This window comes from Chlorocebus sabaeus, chromosome 24, assembly GCF_047675955.1.
Source record: "Chlorocebus sabaeus isolate Y175 chromosome 24, mChlSab1.0.hap1, whole genome shotgun sequence".
NCBI lineage: Eukaryota > Metazoa > Chordata > Mammalia > Primates > Cercopithecidae > Chlorocebus > Chlorocebus sabaeus.
In genome coordinates, this window is record NC_132927.1 from 82151670 (window position 1) to 82177618 (window position 25949).

The following is a 25949-nucleotide window of genomic DNA, read 5'->3' on the forward strand; positions in this document are numbered from 1 at the left end:
CCCTTCAGGGCACCCAGTTGTGAGAGCCACACCACTGCCTACTCTGAGGCTTGGACATGGAGAGCAGAGCCAGGGCACCGACATCATGTGGACAATACAGAAGACAGTGTCAGGGACAGGTGGAGACAGCATGGGGGACAGTGCCAGAGACAGGTGGAGACTACACTGGGGACAGTGTCAGGGACAGGTGGAGACACCATGGGGGACAGTGTCAGGGACAGGTGGAGACTACACTGGGGACAGTGTCAGGGACAGGTGGAGACACCATGGGGGACAGTGTCAGGGACAGGTGGAGACTACACTGGGGACAGTGTCAGGGACAGGTGGAGACACCATGGGGGACAGTGTCAGGGACAGGTGGAGACTACACTGGGGACAGTGTCAGGGACAGGTGGAGACACCATGGGGGACAGTGTCAGGGACAGGTGGAGACACCATGGGGGACAGTGTCAGGGAGAGGTGGGGACAGTGTGGGGGAGAATGTCAGAGACAGGTGAGGACAACATGGAGGAGAGTGTCGGGGACAGGTTGGGACATCGTGGGGGACAGTGTTGCATACAGGAGGCAACAGCGTGGGGGACAGTGTCAGGGACAGATGGGGACAGCATGGTGGAGAGTGTCAGAGACAGGTGAGGACAGTGTGGAGGAGAGTGTTGGGGACAGGTGGGGACAGCATGGGGGACAGTGTTGCATACAGGAGGGGACAGCATGGGGAACAGTGTCAGGGACAGGTGGAGACAGCGTGGGGGAGAGTGTCAGACAGGTGAGGACAGTGTGGAGGAGAGTGTCGGGGACAGGTTGGGACATTGTGGGGGACAGTGTTGTGTACAGGAGGGAACAGTGTGGGGGATAGTGTCAGGGACTGTAGGTGACAGAGTGGGAGACAGTGTCAGGGACAGGTGGAGACTATGTGAGGGACAAGTGGGGACAACATGGAGGAGAGTGTCGGGGACAGGTGAGGACAGCGTGGGGGACAGTGTCAGGGAGAGATGGAGACAGTGTGGAGGACAGCATCAGGGACAGGTGGGGACCGTGTGGGGGACAGTGTTGCATATAGGAGGGGACAGCATGGGGGACAGTGTCAGGGATTTTAGGGGACAGAGTGGGAGACTGTCAGGGACAGGTGAAGACTGTGTGGGGGACAGGTGGGGACAGCATGGGTGACAGTGTCGGGGATAGGAGGAGACAGGAGGAAACAGCATGGGGGGCATTGTCAGGGATGGGGGACAGTGTAGGGTACAGGTGGGGACAGGAGGGGACAGCATGGGGGACAGTGTCAGGGATGGGGGACAGTGTAGGGGACAGGTGGGGACAGGAGGGGACAGCATGGGGGATAGTGTCAGAGGGACAGGTGGGGACAGCATGGGGGACAGTGTTGGGGACAGCATGGGGGACAGTGTTGGGGACAGGTGGGGACAGTGTGGGGGACACTGTCAGGGAGAGGAGGGGACAGTGTTGGGGACAGGTGGGGACAGCATGGGGGACAGTTGGGGACAGGTGGGGACAGTGTGGGGGACACTATCAGGGAGAGGAGGGAACAGCATGGGGGACAGTGTTGGGGACAGGTAGGGACAGCATGGGGGACAGTGTCAGAGACCGGGGACAGTGTGGGGGACAGCGTCAGGGACAGGTGGAGACAGTGCGGGGGATAGTATTGGGGACAGCATGGGGGACAGTGTCAGGGACAGGAGGAAACAGCATGGGGACAGTGTTGGGGACAGGTGGGGATAGTGTGGCCTACAGTGTCTGGGACTGGTGGGCACAGTGTGTTGGACAGGGTCGGGGACAGGTGGGGAGAGCATGGGGGATAGTGTTGGGGATAGGTGGGGACAGTGTGGGGGACAGCATCAGGGAAAGGTGGGGAGAGCATGGGGGACAGTGTCAGGGACAGGTGGGGACAGCATGGGGGACAGTGTCAGGGATGATGGACAGCATCAGGGACATGTGGAGACAGCATGGGGGACACTGTTGGACAGGTGGGTGCAGCCTGGGGCACAGTGTCAGAGACAGCTGGGGACACAGCGGGGGACAATGTCACGGACAGTTTATGACAGCGTGGGGGACAGTGTCAGGGACAGGTGGAGACAGCACAGGGGACAGTGTCAGGGACAGGTGGGGACAGCATGGGGGACAGTGTCAGGGACAGGTGGAGACAGCCTGGGGGACACTGTTGGACAGGTGGGGACAGCATGGGGGACAGTGTCAGGGACAGGTGGGGACAGACTGGGGGATGGTGTCAGGGACAGCTGGGGACACAGTGGGAGACAGTGTCATGGACAGTTTATGACAGTGTGGGGGACAGTGTCAGGGACAGCTGGGGACAGCATAGGGGACAGTATCAGGGACAGGTGGGGACAGCATGGGGGACAGTGTCAGGGACAGGTGGGGACAGCATGGGGGACAGTGTCAGGGACAGGTGGGGACAGCATGGGGGACAGTGTCAGGGACAGGTGGAGACAGCCTGGGGGACACTGTTGGACAGGTGGGGACTATGTGGGGGACAGTGCCAGGGACAGTTTGAGAGACTGGGGGACAGTGTCAGGGACAGTTTGTGACAGCATGGGAGACAGTATCAGGGACAGCTGGGGACAACGTGCGGCCGACCTTGAAGAAGGTGACGGTGGCACTGTAGCACACGCTTAGCAGGAAGAGTGTGATGAAGATGGTGATGGTCGTCCACAGCCCGTCCAGCTCCCCGTCCTGCGCCTCTGCACAGCTCTCCTCCAGTTGCAGCTCTGGACAGGAAGGGGGTGGTCAGTGCTGTGTCCCTCTGGGCTCGGGCCTCTGGGGGCGATTCCCTCTGTGGCGGGGCCCAGGATGTAGGGCCCGGCCGGGATGGGCCAACAGTATCCTGAGGTCAGCTCCCTGCAGCTGCCCGCCCTGTGCACCAGCTTTGGCCCCCTGGCTCAGCCAGACACCCGGCCCTAGATAGCGACCCGGCCCTCAGCAGGACCCACTCCCCGTCTCCCGTGTCCCTCCCTGAGGCCCAGAGGGCAGGAGGATGGTGAAGCCCACCCCTCAGGTGACCCCAGCTGCAGGGAAGGGCAGTACTGGGAAGTGGGCCAGAGCCAGGGACGCGATGTGGCGTGTGTTCCCGTGTGTGGGGGCCTGTGTGTGTGCAGCGGCTGCAGGGGCTCTGCTGTGAGAGGAGGGCGGGGTTTGTCTGAGCTGGTCAGCATGTGGACAAGCTGCTGAGAGGCTCGTGGGCCTTGAGGTGCTGCGTGGGGTTCATGGGACCTGTGTCCGTGGAGTGTTCACGTGTGCGGGGACCTTGCTGTGGTCTGGGTGCTGTGCAGGTCGCCCGTGTGAGGCTCCTTGTGAGGTGTGCGTGTGTGTGTGTGTGTGGTGGCTCTGTGGCCGGCCAACTTCAGTGCGGGGTTTAATGGGTCTGGGCTGAGTGTGTGTGTGGGCATCTGGACCAGTCCCTCCACAGGGCCCGAGAATGCATGTCCCCAGGAGTCGGTTATGTCCCCATGCGGGTGTGAGGCTGGGCAGGGCTGCCAGGGGTTAGTGCCGTGGGGGCAGATGGGTGAGGGAGGGCCTGTCCCTACCCACATGGACTAGGCCTGCCCCTGAGTGGGCAGGGGGTCTGAGGACAGGGAGCTCACAGATCAGGACAGTCTCCTACAGAGGCGGGGGCTGTGTGCCTGTCCCCAGGGGGCTCCTAGGCTTCTGGTGGCCCAGCCCAGGGCAGCTGCTGCTGGAGGGAGGGCCTCGCTGGCAAAGCCCCCCACCCCGCCGAGGGCGGCCCCTGGCTGAGCCCCACCCTAGGTGGCCCAGGCACACGTGCACAGCCTGGACCAGTGTGGGGTCAGTGGGACCCGCTGTGCCTCCCTCGTGCCCCTCAGGCCTCAGACTCGGCCTGACCCGCGGAAAGAACCATCAGAGTCTCGCAGGGGCCCAGGGCAGCGCTGGGTGCTTTATTTCCATGCCGGGCGCCTGGGAAGTATGTACACGGGGTACGGGCCAAGCATCCTCGCGCCACCCCGAGAGCCCGGGGGGCGGGGGCTTGCCGGGTGTCGCACTCATTTACCCGGAGACACGGAGAGGCTCTTCTGGGTGTAGTGGTTGTGCAGAGCCTCATGCATCACGGAGCATGAGAAGGTATTCCCCTGCTGCCACCTGCTCTTGTCCACGGTGAGCTTGCTGTAGAGGAAGTAGGAGCCGTCGGAGTCCAGCACGGGCGGCGTGGTCTTGTAGGTGTTCTCCGGCTGCCCGTTGCTCTCCCACTCCACGACGATGTCGCTGGGGTAGAAGCCTTTGACCAGGCAGGTCAGGCTGACCTGGTTCTTGGTCAGCTCCTCCCGGGACGGGGCCAGGGTGTACACCTGCGGCTCTCGGGGCTGCCCTGTAGGGACAGAGGTTGACACAGCGGTCACTCCCAGGGCAGAGGGTGGGCCGAGCCGGCCTCTGTCCATGTGGCCCTTGCACCCTGCGGGTCCCACCTTTGTCTTTGGAGATGGTTTTCTGGATGGGGGCCGGCAGGGCTTTGTTGGAGACCTTGCACGTGTACTCCTTGCCGTTCAGCCAGTCCTGGTGTCTGACGGTGAGGACGCTGACCACACGGTACGTGCTGTTGTACTGCGTCTCCCGCGGCTTCGTCTGGGCATTGTGCACCTCCACGCCGTCCACGTACCAGTTGAACTGGACCTCGGGGTCTTCCTGGCTCACGTCCACCACCACGCACGTGACCTCAGGGTTCCGGGAGATCATGAGGGTGTCCTTGGGTTTTGGGGGGAAGAGGAAGACTGACGGTCCCCCCAGGAGTTCAGGTGCTGAGGAAGAGATGGAAGTGGACACGTCAGCACCCGGGCGGGGCCTGTCCCTGGACGCAGGCCACTCTAGGGCACCTGTCCCACCTTGAGCTGGAGGGCGAGGTCTGGGCTGGCTTACCTGGGCATGGTGGGCACGTGGGAGGTTTGCCGCCACCACCACATGTTTTGATCTCTGCAGAGAGAAGATTGGGAGTTACTGGGATGTGGGAGGAGAGAAGGTGTCTGAGCTGAGGGAGTGGATAATTTGGCCTTTGGGGTGGGCTTAGGTCAGCGACAGGGTCCTCCCAGATAGGGCTCTTGGCAGGTCTGAGGACAGCACCTGCCCCTGTGTGTGCAGGGCCTGGGGTAGGGGCATCCAGCCTGTGGCTGCTCGGATCCTGGTGGAAAAAGCCAGAAGACCGTCTCCCTGAGCATGAGTGGGGTGGGCAGAGGCCTCTGGGTGAGGAGACAGACGGGGCCTGCCCTGCTGCCCTGGGCTGGGGCAGCACAGCCAGGGTTTGTCCAGGCAGGAGGGCTGAGCCTGGCTTCCAGCAGACACCCTCCCTCCCTCGCTGGCCTCTCACCAACTCTCTTGTCCACCTTGGTGTTGCTGGGCTTGTGGTTTACGTTGCAGGTGTAGGTCTGGGTGCCCAAGCTGCTGGAGGGCACGGTCACCACGCTGCTGAGGGAGTAGAGCCCGGAGGACTGTAGGACAGCCGGGAAGGTGTGCACGCCGCTGGTCAGGGAGCCTGAGTTCCACGACACAGTCACGGGTTCGGGGAAGTAGTCCTTGACCAGGCAGCCCAGGGCCGCTGTGCTCTCGGAGGTGCTCCTGGAGGAGGGCGCCAGGGGGAAGACCGATGGGCCCTTGGTGGAGGCTGCAAGAGACGTGGCGCCATGTGACTGTGGTGTGGGACAGAGCTGGGCCCAGGGCGCAGAGGCCCCTCCATTCTTGTCTCTCAGCGAGGGTCCAGTGTCTGGGCTCACGGGCATTGGGTGTGCACCTGGCTGGTGCCACCTGCCTCACCTTGGCCCCCTCCCTGTCCCAAAGGCAAGGTCAGGCCCAGCCTGTCCCAGAAGGCTTGCAGGAGCGGCGGCCCTGTGGTGCCCTTCTGCAGGCACCCCTGCAGCCTAGGAGGCGGGGCTGGGCAGCCGGGTTAGTGCTCTGTGTCCGCAGGGAGTCAGCACAGCCCAGGGCCTCTAGCTTGGCCTCGGCTCTGGCCATCGGTGCCACCTCAGGAACGGCTCATGCCCGTCGGCCCCACTCCAGCCTTTTGTGGGTGCCTGGCTTGACCAGTGGCCACTGTTCTCAGATGGCTTCTCGTGGGTCCCCCGAGGCCCCCTGAAGCCCCTGACCCTGCCGCCCCAGCGTGGCCCTCCCCTAGTGAGTGGGCCTGACTTGCCCAGGGCCCTGGTCATAGCCTGCCCTCTGCCCTCCAGGGCCCTGTTTTTCTGTGCAGCAGAGGGGCCAGACACTGCATAGGGTCGGTACCCTCAGCCCCAGGGTCCCGGAAGCTCCTGCCTTGGAATAGCCCCTGGGAGCCCCTCCTCAGCGTCTCCCCCGTTTCCCCTTAGCCCCAGTGTGCACCAGCCCAGGTCAGGGCCCTGAGTGCATCGACGCCCCCTGCCTCCCCAGTGTCCTGCGGTACTTCCGGAGGCTGAGTCACCACACACACCCTCACCCTCCCAGCCCTGGCCTGGCCTTTTCGGCCACCAGCCCACCTCCTCCGTCTCTCCAGAGCTTCCCCTGGCAAGGTTCCTGCTGGGCTCAGCCCAGTCCCTCCAGCACAGGTAGGAGCCTTGCACCTGCCCTTGGCCCTCCGCACCTTGCATGGCACCAAGACCCCCAGGCCACAGGGAGGCCCCATTTCTCTCTGCCGTTTGCCCAGTGACCCTGGAGTCCCACTGCAGGTCAGGTGTGCCCTGACCTCTGAGGAAGCTAAGTGCCCTGCCCCCAGCCAGGCCATCCCCTCTGCTCAGCCCCAGGGCCCTGCTCACGACCCCTTCCCCTCACCTGCACCACAGGCTCTGGCCGACTCTGCCCAGGCCCTGAACGGGCCCCTCTGGCTCCCCTGTGCTGGTACACTGCCCTGCACCACCTCCACTCAGCTTCATTGTGCTGGTGGCCCTGGCTCCTGGCAGCCCGTCTTGTTCCTTCTGGAGCGCCAGCCTCAGAGGCCTTCCTGCCCAGGGTCCACTGGGGCCAGCCCTGGTCTCAGCACACGTTCCCCCTGCATCCAAACCTGCCTCTGCCTGTGAGCTGAGCCCTGAGCCCTGGAATGCCTTCCCTTCTCCATCCTAGCTCACCCTTGCCAACTGCTCAGTGGGATGGGCTCACACCCGCTTCCCTGCACCAGGAGGCTGCACTGTGCTTTCACCAGCCCTCAGCTGTCGGCTGCCAGCAACTGCCCAGCTCCTGCCAACGTGTAGAAACTGAGTGCTGCCTCCCACCGGCCTGCTCACCTGTGGCTGCTGTCCCTGAGCTCTAGTGCCTGTTCCCTGCTTGTCCTGCCTCCCATAGGCCCTGCTCATCTGCAGCGGGTCTGCCCTGGTCCCCATAGCTCCAGGAGCTGCCGCCTGCTCCTCCTGCTCCCACCTGCCCCTGTTCACCTGCATCTGCTCTGCCCTGGTCCTCTGAGCTCCAGTGCCTGCCCCTTGCTTCTCCTGCTTCCCACCAGCCCCTGCTCACGTGCGGGTGATCTGCCTTGGCTCTCTGAGCTCCAGGGGCTGCCTACCTGCTCCCTCTGCTTCTCACTGGCCCTGCTCACCTGCAGCTGCTCTGTCCTGGCTCCCTGAGACTGAGCCTCAGTCCTGCTCACCTTCTGATGCTATCCCTTTGTCCCCTGAGCTCCAGGAGCTAACCCCTACTTGTTCTACCTCCCACCGGCGCCTGCTCACCTGCAGCTGCTCTACCTGGTCCCCTGAGCTCCAGGGGCTGCCCCCTGCTCATTCTGCCTCCTCCCTACCCCTCCTCACCTGAGGCTGCTGTGCCCTGGTGCTCTGAGCTCCAGAAGCTGCTCCCTGCTCCTCCTGCTTCCTACCAGTCCCTGCTCACCTGTGGACGATCTGCCCTGGCTCCCGGAGCTCCAGGGGCTGCCCTCCTGCTCGTCCTGCCTCCCACCAGCCATGCTCACCTTCTGATGCTCTGACCTGATCCCCTGAGCTCCAGGAGCTGCCCTCTGCTTGCCCACCTCACCCTGAGCCTTGCTCATCTGTGGCTGCTCTGCCCTGGTTCTCTGAGCTCCAGGGGCTGGCCCCTGCTCCTTCTGCCTCCCACCTGCCCCTGCTCACCTGCAGATGATCTGCCCTGGTTCCCTGAGCTCCAGGGGCTGCCCCCTGCTCCTCCTGCCTCCCACCTACCCCTGCTCACCTAAGGCTGCTCTGCCCCGGTCCCCTGAGCTCCAGAAGCTGCCCCCTGCTCCTCCTGCTTCCTACCAGCCCCTGCTCATCTGCGGCTGCTCTACCTGCTCCCCTGAGCTCCAGGGGCTGCCTCCTGCTCCCCCACCTTCCACCAGCCATGCTCACCTTCTGATGCTCTGTCCTGATCCCCTGAGTTCCAGAGGCTGCCCTCTGCTTGCCCACCTCCCCCTGAGCCCTGCTCACCTGCGGCTGCTCTGCCCTGGTTCTCTGAGCTCCAGGGGCTGGCCCCTGCTCCTTCTGCCTCCCACCTGCCCCTGCTCACCTGCAGATGATCTGCCCTGGTTCCCTGAGCTCCAGGGGCTGCCCCCTGCTCCTCCTGCCTCCCACCTACCCCTGCTCACCTGAGGCTGCTCTGCCCCGGTCCCCTGAGCTCCAGAAGCTGCCCCCTGCTCCTCCTGCTTCCTACCAGCCCCTGCTCACCTGCAGAAGCTGCCCCCTGCTCCTCCTGCTTCCCACCTACCCCTGCTCACCTGAGGCTGCTCTGCCCCGGTCCCCTGAGCTCCAGAAGCTGCCCCCTGCTCCTCCTGCCTCCCACCTACCCCTGCTCACCTGCAGATGATCTGCCCTGGTTCCCTGAGCTCCAGGGGCTGCCCCCTGCTCCTCCTGCCTCCCACCTACCCCTGCTCACCTGAGGCTGCTCTGCCCCGGTCCCCTGAGCTCCAGAAGCTGCCCCCTGCTCCTCCTGCTTCCCACCTACGCAAGCTCACCCGAGGCTGCTCTGCCCCGGTCCCCTGAGCTCCAGAAGCTGCCCCCTGCTCCTCCTGCTTCCTACCAGCCCCTGCTCACCTGCGGCTGCTCTACGTGGTCCCCTGAGCTCCAGGGGCTGCCTCCTGCTCCCCCACCTCCCACCAGCCATGCTCACCTTCTGATGCTCTGCCCTGATCCCCTGAGTTCCAGAGACTGCCCTCTGCTTGCCCACCTCCCCCTGAGCCCTGCTCACCTGCAGCTGCTCTGCCCTGATCCCGAGTTCTGGGGCCTTCCCCTTGCTCATCCTGCCCGCCACTGGCCCCTGTTCACCTTCAGATGCCCTCCCCTGCTCCCCTGAGCTCCAGAAGCTGTCCCCTACTCCTCCTACCTCCCACCTGCCCTGCTCACCTGAGGCTGCTCTGCCCTGATCCCCTGAGCTCCAGGGGCTGCCCCCTGCTTGTCTTGCCTCTCACCAGCCCTTGCTCACCTGCAGCTGCTATGCCCTGGTCACTTGAGCTCCAGGGGCTGCCCCCTGCTTGTCAACCTCCTACCAGCCATGCTCACCTTCAGATGCCCTCCCCTGGTTCCCTGAGCTCCAGGGGCTGGCTCCTGCTCCTCCTGCCTCCCACCTGCCCCTCCTTACCTGCGGCTGTTCAGCCCTGGTCCCCTGAGCTCCAGGGGCTGCCCTTGCTTACCCATCTCCCACTGAACCCTTTCCATCTGCGACTGCTCTGCCCTGGCTCTATGAGCTCCAGGGACTGCCCCCTGTGCATCCTGCCCCCCACCACCCCTTGTTCACCTTCAGATGCTCTGTCCTGGTCCCCTGAGTTCCAGGAACTGCGCCCTGGTCCTCCTCCTCCCACCTGCCCTGTGCACCTGCAGCTGCTTGGTCCTGGTCCCTTGAACTCCAATGCCTGCCCCCTGCTCATTCTACCCTCCCTCAACCTGGGGCAGCAACATCACTCAGGCCACTGTTGCCCCCTGCCTGTCCTGGCACCCTGTATCCAGGTTTGGGCTCTTTTTTCTGACCTCATTTTTGTTTTTGCGGCACTTGGCTTGTTCTCTACACTGTGGAGCACCCCTGTGTCCAGTCAGGTCTCCCCAGCAGAACCCCTTGCTCTTCCCCATGTCCCCCTCCTGGATGAGCTCCTGCATCCTCCTGTCCTGGCACTGCTCCTGCTCTGGAAGCCTGTCCGTTACTCCCTGTCAGCTCCCTGAACCCCTGGAGCCTCAGCGCCTTCTCTCACTCCAGGCCTGCTGTGTTCTGGGCCTTTCTGGGCCTCCCTGGACTCTTCCCTTCTCCCGCCCATGCACTCAGCACCACTCTCTCCTCTCCGCTGCTGACCACAGCCCTGCTCCCTGCCAGCAGGTGCCCCAGCCCCGTCAGCTGGCTCTGAGCCCAGCCCCTGTCCCTTCCCTGTCCCTGCGTCTGCCTCTGGGCTCCTTCACTTCCACCCTCCCGTGCTGCTGCCACATCACCCTCCCTGCTCTGCTCCCGGCTCACCTGCTGTCCTTGGTCCTGGCTGAGAAGAGGGCCCCACGGCCAGCACTGCTGACCCTGACCTGGGCTCCGGTGATGCTGCCGGCCTGGACAAGCCCCTCCGTTCACCTGCGGCCTCTCCTCCTCCCTCGCTCTGCTGCCTCCTCAGCTCAGGTCAGTCCTGCTCATGCTGATACCACCCCACGGCCGGCTCTGCTGCATCCTGTGTGTTCCTCGTGATCCCAGCCCGGTGGTCCTGGAGGCCTCAGTCAGCCTCTAGTGAGTCCTGCCCTGTTGACTGGGAAACCCCTGCCCACGGGCCCCATCATCTGGCACTAGGTGGGCATCGGTGCCTGAATCCTGCCCACCTCCCGCATGCTGGCTCTGCTTGGGCCTCCATGTGGGGCCGGCCTCGCCCCAGCGTCTCCCCAGCCTCTTGCAGCCTGTTCAGCAGCTCAGGTCCAGGAGACCCACAGCTGCCCCCAGGCTCTGTCCTTCTCCTCCCAAGCCTGTGCTCCTGCCCTGTGCTGACCCCACTCATCGAGGTGGGGGTCCCAGCCCTTGCTGCTCTATCATGGTACATGTGGGTGGCCCCGCCCCCGCTGTCAGCTACTATTTGTCTTCCTAGGAAATCACAGCTCGGCCCCCAGGTCCCCAGGGGTGTGAACTCCACACTGCAAAGACTAAGAACAGGATTGAAACTGGCGGCACCGCTTACTTCCTGAAGTTCCCTTTTCTTCTGGTGGTTTGTGTGTCAGAGGGCGAGGGGGAGTCCAGACACAGCCGAGGCTGACTCCTGGGTGTGTGGGGACGGGGGTGATGGGTGCCCCTATACTCACGGGAGAAGGTGGGGAGACTGGACCTTGTGCGCTGCTCTTTTCTCTGAGTCCCTGGGGCTGGACTGAGACTGGCAGCGATTATGACCATTCTGCCCATGGCCTGAGTCTCTCAATACCTGGGCCTGTCACCTGAGCCTTCTGGTCCCCACTGGGCCCTGGTGGCTGCTTTTGCCTGGGCGTCTCTCCAGGTGGCCCTCACTCATGGTGCAGGGAGGGGAGTGTCAGCCCATCCCGCTGAGCAGCTGGCAAGGGCGAGCTGGGACGGAGAAGGGAAGGCGCTCCAGGGCTCAGGACTGAGCTCACAGGCAGGGGTGGGTCGGGCTGCAGGGGAAACGTGTGCTTGAGACCAGGAGGGTCCCAGGGCTGGCCCAAGTGGGCATTGTGTAGGAAGTCCTCTGAGGCTGGTGTTCCAGAAGGAACAAAATGGGCTGCCAGGGGCCAGGGCCACCAGCTCTGCTCCTGGGGGCCGAGGGGTTGTGGAGATGGATGAACACACTGAAGCTGAGTGGAGGTGGTACAGGGCAGTGTACCAGCAGAGGGGAGCCAGAGGGGCCCATTCAGGGCCTGGGCAGACTCGGCCAGAGCCTGTGGTGCAGGTGAGGGGAAGGGATCGGGGCAGGGCCCTGGGACTGAGCAGAGGGGATGGCCTGGCTAGGGGCAGGGCACTTAGCTTCTTCAAAGGCCAGGGGCACACCCCACCTGCAGTGAGACTCCAGGGCCACTGGACTACCAGCAGAGAGAGAAATAGGGTCTCCCTGGTGCTGGGGATGCTGGCACCATGCAGGGTGGGGAGGGCCAAGGTCAGGTGCAAGGCTCCTACTTGTGCTGGGGGAACCTGGACTGAGCTCTGCAGGGACCTTGGCAAGTGGAAGCTCTAGAGGGAGGGAGGAGCTGGGCAAGAATGAACGTGGAGGTGCGAGGTAGCAAGGGATGGGATGAGGCCAGAGGACTGGGCAGACCAAAAGCCTGAGGAGGTGTCGCACAGGAAGTGTCCTGAATGAAACAGGAAGTGTCCGGAATGGAATAGGAAGCATCCAGAATGGAACAGGAAGCATCCAGAATGGAACAGGAAGCATCCAGAGTGTAACAGGAAGCGTCCAGAATGGGCACCTGCAAAGGGGAAATTGTGTCCCTCCCACTAAATGTGCTCTCCACAAGGACCTGGCCCTCACCTCTGTCCCTGCTGGATCCCTGAGCTGGCACCATTCCTGCCCTCAGAGAGAATGTCCAGGAGACAGGTGGAGGTGCACGTGTGGGTCCGTGAGGAAATCCATCCTCCAGCCACTGGCTCCCAGTTGGCTCCCAGTCTCTGGTTCTGGCTTCACGCTATGGAACTCATCATGGGCTCAACCTCCCAGCCTGCGGGAGGATGGAGTGAGGGGCCCCACAATGCCCATGGCACACCCAGGGGGCTGGGGAGACTGCACTGGGCTCGAGTGAGGAGGCCTTATGTCGGCCGTGGGGCTGGCAGCTCAGGACAACACTCATATCCCTTAGCTAAGTCCCTGGCAGCATAGCACCCCAGATTGCATGGCTTAAAAAACAGAAGTTTATTCTGTCCTGGTTCTGGAGGTCAGGTATCTGAGATGGTTGGCTTGGTGAGGCTGACTCCTGTGTGTCATGGGAGACTCTGTCCCAGGCTCTCTCCTTGCTGCTGGGCTTTGCCGGCCTTCTCTGCTGCTCCTGGCTTGTGGGAGCAGCGCCATCTTCACAGGGTGTTCTCCCCACATGCTGTCTGTGCCCAGATTCCCCCTTTTGATGAGGACAGCAGTCATATCGGGTCAGGGGCTCGCCCTACTCCAGGGTAATCTCATCTGAACTTGATTGCACCTGCAAAGACTCTGTTTCCAAACAAGGTCACATTCTGCGATCCTGGGGGTTAGACTTCAACACATGAATTTATAGGGGACACAGTTTAACCCATGACAGTTTGCCCTCTGCTCCCCCCATAATCATGTCCTTCTCACATGCAAAATCCCTGCATCCCATAGCAACACCTCCAAGATGGCTAACCCCTTCCAGCACCAACTCTTAGTCCAAAATCTCAAAATCTCAGCTAAATGTCACCTGCATCAAGTATGGGAGAAACCCAGGCTGAGATTTATTCTGGGGTGAAATTCCTCTCCGTATGTGGACCTTTGTAACTGGACAAGAAGCTACCTGCTTCCAAAGTAGAATGGTGGGACAGGCATAGGCTGGACATTCCCATTCCAAAGGGATACATTGGGAGGGAGAGAGGAGCCATGGGTCCCAAGCAAGCCCAAAACCCAGTAGGGAAAACTGCATTAGATTTTTTTTTGAAGAAAACAATATACTTTTATTTTACCTGTTTAAAACATTTTTTATTATTGTTTTTAATTGACACATAATAATTGTATACATTTTGGGGTATATTGTGATATTTGGATACATATATACAATGGGTGATGATCACATCAGGGTAATTAGTATTGGGGGAATGCACCCCCAATATTTCAACACAGGTTCTTTGTATTTTCCATAATTGTTGGCTGGCTGAGAAATACAGACAGACAAATAAAGAAATAAAAAGAGAGGAATTTTACAGCTGGGCTGCTGGGGGTGACGTCACATATCGGTAGGACTGTGATGCCTACTTGAGTCTCAAACCAGCAAGTTTTTTGTTAAGGGTTTCGAAAAGGGAGGGAATGTAAGAATGGGGAGTAGGTACAAAGATCACATGCTTCAAAGGGCAAAATCAGAACTACTAATAAGGGTCCAACAAAGATCACATGCTTCTGAGGGAACAGGACAAAGGGCAAAAGCAGAACTACTGATAAGGATCCAACAAAGATCACAAGGCGAAGGGCAAAAGCAGAACTACTTATAAGGGTCTACGTTCAGCAGTGCATGTATTGTTTTGATAAGCATCTTAAACAACAGAAAACAGGGTTTGAGAGCAGAGAACCAGTCTGACCACAAATTTACCAGGGCTGAGTTGTTTCCTACCCTAACAAGCCTACTGCAGCAGATGAGGGTGTATCTCAGTCCTTATCTCAACCGCATAAGACAGACATTCCCGGAGCGGCCATTTATGGACCACCCCCCAGGAATGCATTCCTTTTCTAGGGTGTTAATATTAATATTCCTTGTTGGGAAAAGAGTTTAGTGATATCTTCCCTACTTGCACAACCATTTATAGGCTCTCTGCAAGAAGAAATATATGGCTCCTTTTGCCTGACCCCACAGGCAGATAGACCTTATGGTTGTCTTCCCTTGTTACCTAAAAATCACTGTTATTCTGTTCTTTTTCAAGGTGCACTGATTTCATATTGTTCAAACGCACATGTTTTACAATCCATTTGTACAGTTAACACAGTTATCACAGTGGCCCTGAAGTGACGTACAGCCTCAGCTTATGAAGATAACAGGATTAAGAGATTAAAGTAAAGACAGGCATAAGAAATTATAAAAGTATTATTTGGGAACTGATAAATGTCCATGAAATCTTCACAATTTATGTTCCTCTGCTGCGGCTCCAGCTGGTCCCTCCATTCGGGGTCCCTGACTTCCTGCAACAATTAGCATATCCATCACCTCAAACGTTTATCACTTCTTTGTGCTGGGAACATTCAAAATCTGCTCTTCTAGCCATATGAAAATATACAATAAATTGTTGTTAGTTATAGTCACCCTATGGAGTTAGAGAACACCTGGACCTATTCTGCCTAGCTGACTGTAATTTTGTATTTATTAACCAACCTCTAGCTATCCCCATCCAGTCCCATTCCCAGCCTCTGGTTACCACTATTCTACTCCCTATTTCTATGAGATCAACTTATTTGGCTTCCATATATGAGTGAGAACATGTGATATTTGACTGTCTGTGTCTAGCTTTATTTCACTTAACATATCCTCCAAGCTCATCCATGTTGCCTCAAATGACAAGATTTCATTCCTTTTCATGGCTGAATAGAATTCTTCTGTGTGTGTGTGTGTGTGTGTGTGTGTGTGTGTGTGTGTATAAACACTACATTTTCTTTACGCATTCATCTGTTGATGGACATGTAGGTTGATTCCAACACTGGCATTGTGAATAGTACTGCAGTGAACATGGAGTGCAGATATCTCTTTGACATAGATTTCCTTTCCTTTGGATAAATACCCAGTAGAGGGAGGCTGAGGCAGGAGAATGGCATGAACCTGGGAGGCGGAGCTTGCAGTGAGCTGAAATCCGGCCACTGCACTCCAGCCTAGGCGACAGAGCGAGACTCCGTCTCAAAAAAAAAAAAAAAAAAAAAAAAATTAAATAAATAAATACCCAGTAGAGGATGGCTGGATCATGGGACAGTACTCATTTCCATTTTTTGAGGAAGCTCTTTACTGTTTTTCAATGGCTGTGCTAATTTCAAAGGCAAGATTTCAACCGATAGTGCATTCAAGTTCCCCTTTCTCTGAATCTTTGACAGCAGTTTTTTTTTTTTTTTTTTTTTTTTTTTTTGTCTTTTTAATAATAGCCATTCTAACTGGGGAGAGATTATATCTTATTGTGTTTTCGATTTGCTTTTTGCTTATGTTTAGTAATGCTGAGCATTTTCTCATATGTCTGTTGGCCATTCATATATCTTCCTTTTAGAGATGTCTATTCAGTTCCTTTTTTGATTTTAAAAATTTTTAAATATTTTTTCATTTGTCTATTTTTAATAAAAATATTTGTTTTTTTTCTGTTTAGTTGTTTGAGTTTCTAATATCTTCTAAATATTTAGAATATCCCTTGTTGGATGGAGAGTTTGCAAATATTTTCTAACATTCTGTAGATTGTCTTTTCACTCTGTTGATTATTTCCTCCTGCTCAAGTGATCCTCCTGCCTTGGCCTCCCAAAGTGCTGGAATTAGAGGCATAAGCCACTGCATCTGGCCTGGTATCATTGACTTGCTCCAGAATTTAGAGAAAAGCCTTCAACTCTTGCATGTTCAGTATGATGTTGGCTATGGGTTTGTCACATATAGCTCTTATTGTGTTGAGGTATACTCCTTCCATACCTAATTTGCTGAGAATTTTTATGAAGGGACATTGGATTTTATCAAATACTTTTTCTGTGTCTGTTATGATGATAATATGGTTTTTGTCCTTCATTCTGTTGATGTGATTTGCATATGTTGAATCATCCTTGCATTCCTGGGATAAATCTCACTTGATCATGGTAAATATGTTTTTAATGTGCTGCTGGATTCAATTTGCTAGTATTTGGTTTAAGGTTTTCACCTATTATCTTCATCAGAGTAATTAGCCTATAGTTTTCTTTTTTTGTGTGTCCTTGTCTGGTTTTGGAATCATAATAATAATCACATAGTCATAATCATAATCATAATCACCATAATAGTGGCCTCGTACAAGGAATTTAGAAGAATTCCCTCCTCTTCAATTTTCTGGAAGATTTTTCAGAAGAATATGTATTAGTATTTTTAGTGTTTGGTAGAATTCCCCAGTGAAGCCATTGGGTTACAGTCGAATTGACATTTTGATTGGGATGTCATTAGTATTTCAATAGGAATTTCTTTGGGCTTTCCTTTGATGGGAGCTTTTTATTACAGATTCAATCTCAATGCTCATGACTGGTTTGTTCAGACTTTCTATTTCTTCTTGGTTCAGTCTTGGTAGGTTGTATTGTCCAGAAATATACCTGTTTCTAGGTTTTCTAATCTGTTGGTATACGGTCTGTTTATGCTAGGTTTTCTAATCTGTTGGTGTACAGTCTCTAATGATCCTTTGTGTTTCTGTGGTATGAGTTGTAATGTTCTTTTTTGATTTCTGATTTCATTCACTTGGGTCTTTTTTGTTTAGTCTAGCTAATTATTTGTCATTTTTGTTTACCTTTTGAAAAATTCAATTTTTCCTTTTGTTGATCTTTCTTTTTTAGTCTGAATTTCATTTATTTCTGCTCTGATCTTTATTCTTTCTTTCTGCTAATTTTGGGTTTGGTTTGTTCTTGATTTCCTAGTTCCTTGACATGCATTTTCAATGATGAGATTTATTTGAAATCTCTCTATTTTTTGTGTAGATATTTATTGCCATAAACTTCCATCTTAATGCTGCTTTTTGCTGTATCTTATAAATTCTAGTACTTTGCATTTCTATTTTCATTTTCTTTGTTGACATTCTAAAATTCCCTTCTTAATTCCTATTGGTCATTCAGGAGTATATTGTTTAATTTCCCATGTCTTTGTACAGTCTGAAAAGTTCCTTTTATTGATTTTGAGTTTTATTGTGGTCATAAATGATATTTGATATAATTTTAGTTCTTTTAAATTTGTTGAGACTTGTTTTGTGACTTACCACATGGTCTATCCTAGAGAATGTTCTGATGTGCTGATGAAAAGAATGTGTATTTCACAGCTGTTGGATGAAATGTTGTGTAAATATCTGTCAGATGCATTTGGTCTAAAGTGCTTTTTAAATTGAATGCTTCTTTGTTGACTTTCTGTCTAGATTATCTGTTCAGTGCTGAAAGTGGTGTTAAGTTCTCAACTACTATTGTATTGGGATCTATCTCTTCCTTTCTTCTGCTTGATCAAATCTGCTGTTGAAGCTCATCACTGTATTTTTAAATTTTATTCATTGAATTCTTCACCTGCAGAATTTTAGTTTGGTTCTTTTTTATTTCTATCTCTGTTGAGTTTTTGATTCATACTATAAATTACTTTCCTGAATTCATTGAATTGTTTATCTGTTTCCTTGTATCTTATTGAGTTATCTGAAGATCATTATTTTGAATTCTTTTTCCAGCAATACATTGTTTTCTTTTTCATTGAGGTCTATTAATGAGGGTCATGTTCCTTTGGTGGTGTCATATCTCCTTGCTTTCTCATGTTTATTGTGTTCCTGCATGGATGTCTGTGCATCTGGCGAAACAGTCACCTCTTCCAAACTTTCAAGAGTGGGATTTTAGAAAAAGAATTTCACCTGCAGTTGGGTTTAGTGTTTTGGTTGGGAAAGTGTGATGACTCTGTTTCTGAATAGGTGCAGTGGCATTGCCTCCGTGCATCTTCTTCAACTGCATTCAGCTTCAGCAGTAACTGTGGGCACTTCAGTGGCCTAGGCTGTGGATGTAGCGGTGGCATAGATTTTTAATGTACTCAGTGTCCAGGGCTTTTGAAGTCCTCCTCTTCTTGTTTCCCCACAATGAGGAGACTTAGTCAAGGGGCTCTCTCTTGGTGGCAGGTCTAATGTGACCAGTGTGCAGCTGCAATGGTGCTGGGTTCCAGGTGCAGAAAATTAGAGTAGCTGTGCAGCTGGGGTCCTAGTCTCCTGGTTTCAAGAATCTGCTGTGGCACCTGGGTCTTGGGGTGTAGGTTCAGTTTCTGTGGCAAGGTTGGATTAGGTTGCTCACAGTGCTAGGATCTGTGACTTTGAGGCACCCCTTAACAGTTTTTGCTCAAGGGGTCAGGTTACAGCTGTGAGTCTATTCCTGGGGGGTGCATCATTGGTCCAACTCTGGGAAAGAAGGGGTGTTCTGGGGGTGTGGACCTGGGGAATAAGGGATGGCTGCAATTTGAGAAACTGAACCAATAGGGCACAATGTAAACTTTGGTCCCAGGGGATGAGGCACTGTGTGGTATTGACTGTAGACCCTAGGATGGTGGGGCTCAGCAGGATCCCAGACTCTGTGAGACCAGGTACAGTGGCAGCAGGTATCCCAGGATGGCAGAGCATAGCTGTAATTTGGGCCTTGGTAGGGGGCAGGCAGGGAACAGCACAGTGCTGATTCTACTTCCCAGGGAGAAGGTGCCTCAGCAGCTCAGACTCTAGGGGCCTAGGCAAGCTCCAGGGAAGCAGGGCACTACAGTTGTTTGCCCTGTCAGGTGAGATGTCTCAGCTTAGCCACTGCTCTGTTTCCCTGGGACATAGGGTGTTGTATCAGCTCAGCCTTGGGATGTGCTGCTGCTCAGCTTAAGCCAGGGCACTGATTCCCTAGAGGGTGATGTGTGGCTTCAGCTCAGGCCTTCTCCACTGTAAGGAAAGGCCTGCATTTACGTATCAGTGGGTGTGATTGTTCTGAGTGTTCCAGGCACCATTTCCGTAGGATACAGGTTGCTGCTTCAGCCTAGGTACTGCAGCGTGTGACCTTCTGGGTGGCCAAGGCATTATTTCCAGGGATGCAGGGTGATGCTTCAATGTAGACACTAGAAAGGCATGATTCCTCTGCATGGCCAAAGTCTTGTTTTGCTAGGAGGCAAGAAACTGCTTTAGCTTCAACTCAAAGGGTCGGGGGAGGGGTGGGTGGAGCTGATCCACTTGACTCTGGGAGGAAGGGTTTAGTAGATGCCCATACCTTGACTTGGAGACATCGGGCCACTAGTCTGGGTTGTTCAGTGGCAGCTTAGCTTCAGGGATGAAGGGGAGCTGTGGCTACTGACTCCTCGAGTGAGACACACTCCAACCATAGTTCCTTTTCCAGTGTAGTGAAGCACTAGCCATGTGAGAGTGGGGTACGGTGTGAGCACCTTTTTTGAGGAGCACAGCTGTGTGGCCTCCCGGCAACTCCCTCTAGTGCAAACTGCAGGGGACCGCAGTGGCGAGGTCTGCAGGTGTCCAGGGTGTTAGTGGGTGCCGCTGGGATCCTCTTGCTTACCTCCTCATGTCAGAAGTTCCTCCGGATTCCCAGATAATCCTGGTTGGGCGAAGGAGTGGTGGAGGCCGTGCGTTTCCTTCTGTTGTCTATGTGGCCAGCCCACATCTCTGTGCATATCAGGGTTTCTGTTACTCCTCTGATGCACTCAGTGCTCTCCCGCAGTTATTTTCATTAAAATAGAGTTGTGTACTCACCGTTCTGGCTGTCTTTATGAGGATGATGAGCACTAGGGGCTTCTAGTTGGCCCTTTATTAGATTTAAGGCTCAAGATTCATCCTCCTCAGTTAATGTTCCATCTTCCAGGCCCACTGGGGTGGCCCCACGCTCTGGGCCATGGTGGCCACAGCAGCCCCAACAGCCTCCTCACTTGTGGCTCTGATCTCAAAGTCTCTCTTTCTTTATTTTGTCTGGTCTCATTTTTTTTTTTTTTTTTTTGCATGCCAGTCTTTACTTTTAAATGATTATTAGTACACTGAGTAATAAGATGTAACAAGTTCTTGAATTCTATCATCTAGTAATTTTGATTAAGAAGCTGAAGCAGTTATACTAGTGGTATTCACTGTTCTAGTTATTAGCAGGAATGGACTACTTTAAGGCTGGCTGATGCTTCACACAGGTTACGAAAACTACTACTTTTTCATAGATAAAGCCCCTGACCTTCAAAAAAGCATTAAGGAGAAAATGATTTAATTCCTTCTTTTCTTTAAAGGCTTGCTTTGTTTTGTTTTTTCTTTTAAACTTGATATAAGAAAGAAAAAGTCAACAGTGATATATATATTTGTGTACATATACATATATGTATGTATATATGTATATAGCTTGAGCCAAATGGCATAATAAAATAGACAATATTTACCCATTATATTCCTAAGAAACATGAGGTAAAAAGATGAAATCTTTAGATAAGTTTTATTTGAGACAGGGTCTCACTCTAGCACCCAGGCTGGAGTGCAGTGGCATGATCTTGGCTCACTATAACCTCTGTCTTCTGGGCCCAAGTGATCCTCCTGCCTCACCCTTCCAAGTAGCTAGGACTATAGGCGTGTACCACCAAATCTGGCTAATTTTTATATTTTCTTGTCGAGACACGATATCCCTATGTGGTTCAGGCTGGTCTCAAACCCCTGAGCTCAAGCCATCTGCCCGCCTTGGCTCCCGAAAGTGCTGGGATTACAGGCGTGAACCACCATGCCCAGCCTAGATAAATTCTAAGTCTGTACGAAGAAACTAGTTTTGCTTCTCTCCAAAAAGTGAATGGACCTACTATATAATAAGTTAATGTCTTCTTCTAAGAATATAACTAGAGCTTCTTATTCCATGAGGGCATCTAAAATGCCAATCCATGGAAGAGGTGCTTCTCTTTTCTTATCCATTTATGTGATAGTTTTCAGGGATTTCTGGCAGGATGCCGCAGACAAAGGCCAAAAGTTGATCTAAGACTTCTTCCCTGCTCTGCTGGAAGTAGGTCTGGAGGATGGTCATCCTGGGTCTGTGAGATCCTAGTGCTGCAGCTTCCTTGGCCTTGAACTGTTTCTCCTTCTGCAGGCAGTGCTGTTCGATTTCAGCCTGAGCTGCTTCTTTGGGCTGCTTCAGCCTCTGGTTCTTTTGCCTGTGGGCCCAGGACACCTTCTTGGTAGCCTGCTTCTCAGCCTGCAGCAGCTGCTGGATCGCCTGTGACTGACTGGCCACGGCCATGGTGACTCTGAGACCGAGGTGAGCAGCCTACATCCGCTCGAAGGGCCCTTGGGTCAGCTGACCCAGCCACCTCAGCACTTCCCTCTTCAGCTGGTCTCTCTCTTCTCACATTTTACTGTAAGCTGCAAGGAGAAATCAGGAATGCCTTCAACAATTTTCTCAGGAACTTCCTCAGCTAAACGTCTAAGTTCATCATGTATAATTTCTACTTTCCACAAGACAGGAGAAGACAGTTCAGCCAAGTGCTTTGCCACTTTATAACAAGGGTCACCTTTCTTCTAGTTTTCGATAACACGTTCCTCACTTCTGTCTGGAGCCTCATCAGAGGCACCTTTAACATTCACATTTCTAGCAACATTTTGTTTGTGACAATTCATGTATTCTCTAAGATGACAGATGTTTTCTCTACAGCTCACCTCTCTTTCTGAGCCCCCATCGGGATCACCTTTAATGTCCAAATTTCTTCCAATAGTCTTCAAAGAAACCTAAGCTTTTTCTAACACATACCTCAGAACTCTTCCAGCCTCTACCCCTTACTGAATTCCACATTTTTGCTACTTGTGACCCCTGGGTTCACTGAAAACTTACTGCTCACTTCTGATTCTTCAGTTTTTTTTTGGCAACATGCACAAAGTGGCCTGGTCTTGTTTAACCCAGTTCTAGGCCTGCTATCTTGTAATGCTGTGGCAGCCTCAGACAAGTCCTGGGCTCAGCTGGTGTGATTGGGCCTCCCAGCCCTGTACCTGAGGGCGCTTGGGCTTCACTGGGAGAGCCTAAACAAGTATCTTTCAGTACCATACATGTCACTCAATGTCACCCCTAGAGATTTGGGGGTGAGCAATAATATGGAGTTCCTGATATGATTTAGATGTTTGTCCCGTCCAAATTCCATATTGAAATATGATCCCTAGTGTTGGAGATGGGGCCTAGTGGGAGGTGTTTGGGTCATGGGGGCAGATCTCTCATGAATGGTTTGGTGCCATCCCCTTGGTGATGGGTGATTTTTCACTGTATTAGTTCATACAAGAGCTGGTTGTTTAAAAAAGCCTGATGCCTCCTTCTTATCTCTCTTTCTCCCTCTCTCACCATTCTCACCATGTGACTTGCTGGCTCCTATTTTTTTTTTTTTTGGAGATGGAGTTTCACTCTTGTTGTTCAGGCTGGATTGCAATGGTGTGATCTCGGCTCACTCACTGCAACCTCTGTCTCCTGGGTTCAAGCAATTCTCCTGCATCAGCCTCCCTAGTAGCTGGGACTACAGGCATGCACCACCATACCCAGCTAATTTTGCACTTTTAGTAGAGATGGGGCTTCCCCATGTTGGTCAAGCTAGTCTCGAACTCCCTCCTGACCTCAAGTGATCCATCTGCCTTGGCCTCCCAAAGTGCTGGAATTACATGTGTAAGCCACCATGCCTGGCCTATGCTGGCTCCTTTTTTGCCTTCTGCCTTGATGGTAAACTTCCAGAGGCATCACCAGATGGAGATACTGGCATTATGCTTCTTGTACAGTTTGTAGTGAGCCAAATAAACTCTTTTTCTTTATAAATTATCTGCTTCAGATATTCTTTTATAGCAATGCAAAATGGATGAAAACAGAAAATCGGTAGCAAGGAGTAGGGTGTTGCTATAAAGATACCTGAAAATGTGAAAGTGGCTTTGGAACTGGGTAATGGGCAGAGGTTGGAAGAGTTTGGAGGGCCCAGGAAGAAGATAGGAAGATGAGGGGAAATTTGGAACTTTTTAGAGACTGGTTAAATAGTTGTGACCAAAGTGCTGATAGAAATACAGACAGTGAAGGCCAGGCTGATGAGGTCTCAGGTAGAAATGAGGAATTTATTGGGAACTGGAGTAAAGGTGATGCCTGTTATGCCCCAGCAAGGAGCTTGGCTGTATTGTGTCCATGTTCTAGGGCTTTGTGAAAGGCTGAAATTAACAGTGATGACCTAAGTTATTTGGTGGAAGAAATTTCTAAGCAGCAAAGCATCCAAGAAGTAACCTGGCTGCTTCAAATGGCCTAAATTAAATATGGGAGTAAAAAATGACTTAAAGTTAGTATTTATAATTAAAAGGTAAGCAGAGGATAAACATTTGGAAAATTTGCAGGCTGGCCATGAGGTTGAGAAGAAAAGAGCCTTTTCAGGCAAGGGACCCAAATGCCTTATGGAGCAACCACTTGCTAGAGAGATTAGCCTAACTAAAAGGGAACTAAGTGCTAATAGCAAAGACAATGAGAAAAAGGTCTTGAAGGCATTTCAGAAGTCTTTGGACAGTCTCTCCTATCACAGGCCCAGAGGCCTAGGAGGATGAAATGGTTATGGGGGCCAGGGCTGGGGTCTTGCTTCCTTGTGGTATCTTGGAAGGTTGCTGCTCCAGGTTCAGCCAAGGCTCAAAGGGTCCCAGGTGCAGCTCAGGCTCCACTCCAGAGGTGCAAGCTGGAAGCCTTGGTAGCTTCCACATGGTGCTAAGCCCACAGGTTTGCAGAATACAAGAGTGAAGGAGGCATGGCAGCTCCTACCTACATTTCAGAGGATGTATAAGAAAGTCTGGGTGCCCATCCAAATCAGTAAAGAGGAAGTCAGACTGTCGCTGTTCACTGATGATATGATTGCATACCTAGAAAACCTAAAGTTCATCCAAAAAAGCTTCTAGATCTGTTAAATTAATTCAGTAAAGTTTCAGGATACAAAATCAAGGTACATAAACTAGTAGCACTGCTATACACCAAGAATGACCAAGCTAAGAAACAAATTAAGAACTCAATCCCTTTTACAACACCTGCAAAAAATAAAATACTTAGGAGTATACCTAACCAAGGAGGTAAAAGATCTGTACAAGAAAAACTACAAAACACTGCTGAAAGCAATCATCAATGACACAAACAAATGGAGACACATCCCATGCTCATGGATGGGTAGAATCAATATTGTGAAAATGACCATACTGCAAAAAGCAATCTACAGATTTTAAGCAATTGCCATCAAAGTGCCACCATCATTCTTCACAGAAATATAAAAAACAATCCTAAAATTCATTTGGAACCAAAAAAGACTCCACATAGCCAAAGCAAGACTAAGCAAAGGAAACAAATCTGGAGGCATTACATTACTGAAATTCATACTATACTACAAGGCTATAGTTATCAAAACAGCATGGTACTGGTATAAAAATAGGCCTTAGACCAATGGAACAGAACAGAGCATCCAGAAATGAAGTCAAATACTTACATCCAACTGATCTTTGACAAAGCAAACAAAAACGTAAAGTGGGGAAAAGGACACCCTATTCAACAAATGGTGCTGGGATAATTGGCAAGTCATATGTAGAAGAATGAAACTGGATCCTCATCTCTCACTTTATACAAAAATCAACTCAAGATGGATGAAAGGCTTAAATCTAAGACCTGAAACTATGAAAATTGTAGAAGATAACAGTGGTAAAACTCTTCTAGACGTTGGCTTAGGCAAAGACTTCATGATCAAGAACCCAAAAGCAAGTGCAACAAAAAGAAAAATAAATAAATAAATGTGACCTAATCAGACAAAAATGGTTCTGTACAGCAAAAGGAATAATCAGAGAGTAAACAGACAGCCCACAGAATAAGAGAAAATATTTGCAAACTATGCACCTGATAAAGGACTAATATCGAGAATCTACAAGGAATTCAAACAATCAATAAGAAACCAAATAATACCATCAAAAAGTGGGCAAATGACATGAATAGACAATTCTCAAAAGAAGATATACAAATGGCCAACAAACATATAAAGAAATGCTCAACATCACTAATTTTCTGGGAAATTCAGATTAAAACTGCAATGAGATACCACCTCACTCCTGTAAGAATGACTATAATTAAAAATTAAAAACTGATAGATGTTGTCATGAATATGGTGAAAAGGGAACACTTTTATACTGCTGGTTGGGAATGTAAACTAGTACAACCACTTTGGAAAACAGTATAGAGATTCCTTAAATAACTAAAAGTAGAACAACCATTTGATCCAGCAGCACCACTATTGGGTATCCAGAAAAAAATAAGTCATTATATGAAGAAGACACTTGCACACACATATTTACAGCAGTGCAATTGCAACTCCTTACAATTGCAAAAATATGGAACCTGCCTAAATGCCCATTGACCAATGAGTGGGTAAAAGATGTGGCATATATACACCGTGGAATACTACTCAGCCTTAAAAAGGAATAAAATAATGGCATTTGCAGCAACCTGGATGGAGTTGGAGGCCATTATTCTAAGTGAAGTAACTCAGGAATGGCAAAACAAACATCATGTGTTCTCACTTATAAGTGGGAGCTAAGCTATAAGGATAAAAAGGCATAAGAATGGTGTAATGGACTTTGGATACTTGAGGGCAAGTGGAGGATGGAGGTGAGGGATAAAAGATTACATACTGGGTACAGCGTACACTGCTTGGGTGACGAGTGTGCCAAGATCTCAGAAATTACCATGAAAGAACTTA

At 52.3% G+C, this 25949-nt stretch overlaps 1 pseudogene and 2 gene segments (V, D, J or C); all 3 read right to left on the reverse strand.

The window, feature by feature from the left end:
* The window catches only part of LOC103229879 (immunoglobulin heavy constant alpha 2-like), a 229682-nt gene that overhangs the window by 139300 nt on the left and 64433 nt on the right, over positions 1–25949 (reverse strand).
* Positions 1–25949, reverse strand: part of LOC103229933 (immunoglobulin heavy constant gamma 1-like) — a 90473-nt gene that overhangs the window by 1617 nt on the left and 62907 nt on the right. Inside the window, 5 exon segments of the C gene segment in view lie at positions 2605–2735; positions 4034–4348; positions 4446–4775; positions 4894–4947; positions 5339–5632. Coding sequence covers positions 2605–2735; positions 4034–4348; positions 4446–4775; positions 4894–4947; positions 5339–5632 — 1124 coding nt within the window.
* On the reverse strand, positions 21137–22046 carry LOC140710018 (V-type proton ATPase subunit G 1 pseudogene; annotated as a pseudogene).